The following is a 5,484-nucleotide window of genomic DNA, read 5'->3' on the forward strand; positions in this document are numbered from 1 at the left end:
CCGATATAATAAGTCCAGGTCTAGGTGTATATATATAAAAAAAATTATATATATATATATATATATATATATATATATATATATATATATATATATATATATATATATATATATATATATATATATATATATATATATAGTGTATGTCAGCCAGCCTTTAGGGGGTGGGCAGTGAGGCAGTGTTGTACTGTTCATCGCTTCACACCCAAAAACCTCATTTTAAGTAGTATCCTGAACCATGGTTTGGTTAAGAGGTCGTCTCCATCCTCTCACTCCTGGGACGGGACACTGAAAGAGGGACCCAGTCCCACATCAGCGGGCTGGAGGAGTCCTTCTCTTCACCACCGGGAAAGTTCATTCGACATTGCAGAGCGTGTCTAGGACCTGACCTATGTGTGGGAGCGTCCATATGTTCCGGTCAACTCGAACCTCCACGCATCTGACGACTCTTCAAATGTTATGTAAACCTTTTCACACCTCTCTACATTTAAGAACATAACACGACACCTGTACCACCTAAACAATGTCTACATACCCTACACTACACAACACGTTGCTGTAACATAAATGAAGCGTGTTTACGCTTAGCATGAACTATTGCTCGGGAATTGTCACCCTCGCCTCGGAGTTTTCCTCCAGCCTGAAAATCTAAAGTAAATGTTGAGGTTTTCCCTCAGTGGCGATTGGCGACTACATCCCGTTGCAGTGTTAGTGTCACACACACCACAGTGTGAATGTTGAATTGTGTGTCTGGGCTAGGCATTCTCTTGATTGTATACAGGTGCTGAAATTTTATTCTCCGAAGAAAAATTTTTCTTAGTAGGGGCGATTGTCATGGGTTGCGTTAGGCTTACCCACGCAACCAACTCCAAAGTTTGTTTTACCAGAGATAAGACGCCCGGCGAGGCATAACTGGGACATGTATTTTTCAATTAGTGTATGTTAGCCAGCCTTTAGGGGGGTGGGCAGTGAAACAGTGTTGTACTGTTCATCGCTTCACACCCAAAAACCTCATTTTGAGTAGTATCCCCTGAGCCATGGGTTAGTTAAGACGTCTCCATCCTCTCCCTCCTGAAGGGGGGCGGGACACCACACCACACAGAGTCCTCCACCGCACTCCGTCCTGTGAACCGTCGTCGACACGAGACTAAGCGTGTTAACCTAGGTTTGTTGTCCCCGTGGAAATATCACGTGTGGATGCCTGGTTGCGACAAGAGCAATCCAGGCTGGCCTATCAAACCTACAGTAAATGGTTAATTAATTCACGCTTACAGAGTTCTCCTGCACGACACCCGTCTACCGTGACCGTGATCGACACGAGACTAAGTGTGTTAACCTAGGTTTGTTATCCCCGTGGAAATATCACGTGTGGAAGCCTGGTTGCGACAAAAGCAATCCAGCTGGTCTATTGCACCTAATGGTTAATTCAAGTCACGCTTACCAGTTCTACTTGCCGCGACAACCGTCCACAGTGACTGTCAGTGACGCGAGACTATGTGTGGTAACCCAAGAGTACCTTTTTGTTGTTATGGCCGTGGGAAGAAGTTCTTGTGATGAAGCCTGGTTGCAACAAAAGCAATCCAGGCTGGCAGTAAATGTATCACTTGAAGAATTAAGGCTCTGTTAAGTCACACCCATAGTAGAGTAACCACATGTGTCCCCAAGTTGAAAATTCCCTGTTTTAGAAGATTAATTTTATTACAGCGTGAACGTGAGTAAATCATATATCCATGCAAATTGTAAATCATTGTATGGAAGCTTGACAAATAAATGTAAGTGCAATTATCTGCCCGTATCTGTGATCCTATCTTATTATTACTAAAGGTAATGACTGATTGGTTATGACATAGTATAACCAATAACTTAGATGGATGTTGAAAATTAAATGAATTCATTAAATCATCATTTATCAAGTATAAATCATGGAATGTCGAGTGGTGGAGTGAACTTCTACGTAGATACGCCATAATCTCCTGTAAGTAATCAGTGTGAAGGTATCGGACTCTACGGTAAGAAATAAGAAATACGACATATTATTATCTTTGTATAATATAATCCTCCTACCATAACCACCCAAAAACTTGACACTATATAAATATAAATATATATATAAATATATAAATATAAATATATATATATATATAAATATATAAATATATATATATATATAAATATATAAATATATATATATATAAATATATAAATATATATATATATAAATATATAAATATATATATAAATATATATATAAATATATATATAAATATATATAAATATATATATAAATATAAGTAACTATATATAAATATATATATATATATATATATATACATATATATATATATATATATATATAAATATATATATATATATATATATAAATATATATATATATATATATATATATATAAATATATATATAAATATATATATAAATACATATATATATGCTTCCTTCCTTAGGCTTTTTTTAAGCATTTGCCTCCAGGTGTAATGTTAACCTACATCTATTGAGGATAAAATCTTTCACCTACAAACTGACAATAACACATTTGCTGTAATCAGACATATCTAGTTGCCTCAACAATTGCAACCCCAGTTGCAATTGGGGTTGCAATTTCAAATTCTGTGGCATTACTAAGAATAACTAAGTCTCTGGTGCGCTCTAAGATTAAGAGAGAAAACGGAGGACTCGGGCGTCCTGATGAGAGAAAAAGGACTCGTATGATGGGGGACCAAATAAAAAAAGCATAGCTACATGTTTTGTGGACTACAGTATTAAGCGTACCCTTTTTTATCACTTTGTAATAAACCTAGCCATGCCTATGTGTGTTTATGATATTTACCATAACATTATATATATATATTTAGTGGGTCTAAATGGTCGTAAAATAAGAAACTTGGGGTTGGGTCTTGGGTGCCTGGAACCAATCAGAATAAATCCCATAGGTTCTGTACTTTCATTATCGGCGGGGTCCCAATTAGGCGTGATAACCAAGGGATGATTGTACTGTACTGTATATACTTGTGACACTGGCCAGTTGCTTCTGGTGTTATGGTACAGGGGTACCAAGTGACAGCACTAGGATCCCGCTTCCTCTATCAAGGAATAAACATTTAAAATTTAAATTGGAAAAAAAAAATAATAAAAATTTAGGAGTTCGGGATTGACGGTTAATCCGAAAGTCGGTTAATCGAGGTTTAACTGAAATGATAAATATGGAACAACTCTGAGTGTCTGGATTGGAGATCAGACTAAATGCAATGTGCCACTAAACACTGGTTATTCAACAGAAAGCCATAAATTTATACAGTGACCCCTCCGTTAACGAACTCAATCCGTTCCAGAAGGTCGTTCGTTAACCGAAAAGTTCGTTAAGTGAAACCATTGTTTCAATGGGTTGTTGGGTAATTGGTTCCAGCTCACCGAAAATTTCCTAAATTCAACAAAAATGGTAGAAAAGTTCACTTACTTTGAGGTGTGTATGTAGAAGGCTCCTGGATGATGATGATGATGGGATTTAGAATGGGGGTGGAGGAGAAGGAAGAAGAGAAGGCATTGGGGTGGAAGAGAAGTCACCCCATGGCACCATTTCACCCATAAAATTTTAGCTCTCTTGGTGTAATTCAAGATTATTTTCTTTAAATCAACACTGCACTGCATTATATATTGTCAATATGTAAAATATATTTCAAAATGACCAATAATTTGCTTGGAAACACAGAAAAAAGCATTTAGTTGAAGAGAGTCTCAAGCAAGATGTTACCTCCAGTGAAAACAGAGAGAGACAGTAACTCCTGTTTGCTGTGTTAAGAGGCTGGATGCCGCGCATTAAACTAGTCACTTTACCTTCAATTATGTTCAATAATTGTTAAAATGACTAAAAATTGAATATTAAACTTTAAAATTATTGAATAGTATAAACTTCTTGATATTTACTAAAATAGTAAGGAATTTAAGCCCTAGATCCGATTAATGTATTGGCGGACTGATACTAAAGCTGGTTGCCTGGTTAGTGCAAGCGAAAACATGTTGAGGTCGGTTACGTAAGAACTTCGTTAATCGAATTTTTTTCGTTAACGGAATTGAAGATCCTTATGGAAGGCAGTTCGTTAATCGAAATTACGTTAACCGAGGTGTTCGTTAAACGAGGGGTCACTGTATAATGATTTACAGGAAGAGGAAGGTGCATCCTCTGAGGTTAAACCTTTTCTAGCTAGTAAAGGCTGGTTTGAAAGGTTTAAGAAACGCCTTAATTTACACAACATAAAAATGACCAGTGAAGCTGCCAGTGCTGATATAGATTCTGCTAATAAATATCCTGCTGAGCTGAAGAAAATTATTGATGAAGGAGGTCACACACCAGAACAAGTGTACATGTTGATGAAGCTGGGCTTTTCTGGAAGTTCAGGCCTGCTAGAACTTTTTATTTCCACTGAAGAAAAATCAGCACCAGGCTTTAAAGCATCCAAAGAGCGTTTAACACTTCTTGTGAAAGGAAATGCTTCAGGTGACATAAAATTAAAGCCCCTACTAGTGAATCACTCTGAAAATCCAAAGGCTCTCACGGGCTATGCCAAGTCTAATCTACCTGTGATTTGGCGTTCCAATAAGAAGGCTTGGATGACTATGACCCTTTTCCAAGACTGGTTCATTAACTTTTTTTGCCTTGCTGTAGAAAGATATAATGCCAGGCATAACATATCTAATAAAGCATTGCTCCTCTTTGACAATGCACCAAGCCACCCAGTAAATTTAAATGGTTTTTCTGATAATGTGAGAGTGGAGTACATCCCCACGAACACAACTTCCTTGCTCCAGCCAATGGATCAAGGTGTGATAGCTAACTTTAAGGCATATTATCTTAGGAAAACTTTTTTGCAGCTCATAAAAGCAATTGATGGGGAGGATAAACCTACAATTAGGGACTTCTAGAAAAAGTTCAACATTTTGGATGCTGTGGATAATATAGCCGAGTCCTGGGATGAAGTGAAAACCTCAGCTATGAATGGTTCATGGAAAAACATATGACCAGTGTGTGTCCATGAATTTCAAGGTTTTTCACAAGCTGAAAGTTTACAGCAAGTTCAACAAGATATTGTGACACTTGCAAATAATGTAGGCTTTGAAGAAGTCATAGAAAATGGTGTGGTTGAATTGCTAGAGTCCCATAGAGAAGATTTGACTAATGAAGATCTGATGATGTTGGAACAAGAGTGAGCTGCAGGACAAGAAGAGGATATAGAATCTCTACCCACCCCACTTCAGTTGACAGCAAAGGATATGTCTGAAGGGTTTGTACTAATACAGGAAGGTCTGCAAATCTTTGCTGATAACGCCCCAACCGTGAAAGGAACATCAAGATTGCAAGAGCAGTTAACAATGCTCTCAGTTCCTACACTGGGCTGTACAAGAAGAAGGTGCGACATAAACGTCAAACAACTTTGGATGAGTTATTCACCCTCAGAGAAAAGCCAAAAGCA

General features: G+C 37.5%; 1 protein-coding gene across 1 annotated transcript; it reads left to right on the plus strand.

Annotated features, from left to right (window-relative positions):
- Nucleotides 1-4,273: 4,273 nt before the first annotated feature.
- On the plus strand, nt 4,274-5,217 carry LOC121866347 (tigger transposable element-derived protein 1-like; the record flags this gene model as incomplete). Its single annotated transcript, XM_042365965.1, has 2 exons — nt 4,274-4,835; nt 5,058-5,217. Coding segments are annotated over exons 1-2 (722 nt in total), but the record flags the coding sequence as incomplete, so codon positions are not given.
- Between the last annotated feature and the right edge of the window lie 267 nt (nt 5,218-5,484).

This window comes from Homarus americanus, unplaced genomic scaffold, assembly GCF_018991925.1.
Source record: "Homarus americanus isolate GMGI-L3 unplaced genomic scaffold, GMGI_Hamer_2.0 scaffold724, whole genome shotgun sequence".
NCBI classification, from domain to species: Eukaryota; Metazoa; Arthropoda; class Malacostraca; order Decapoda; family Nephropidae; genus Homarus; species Homarus americanus.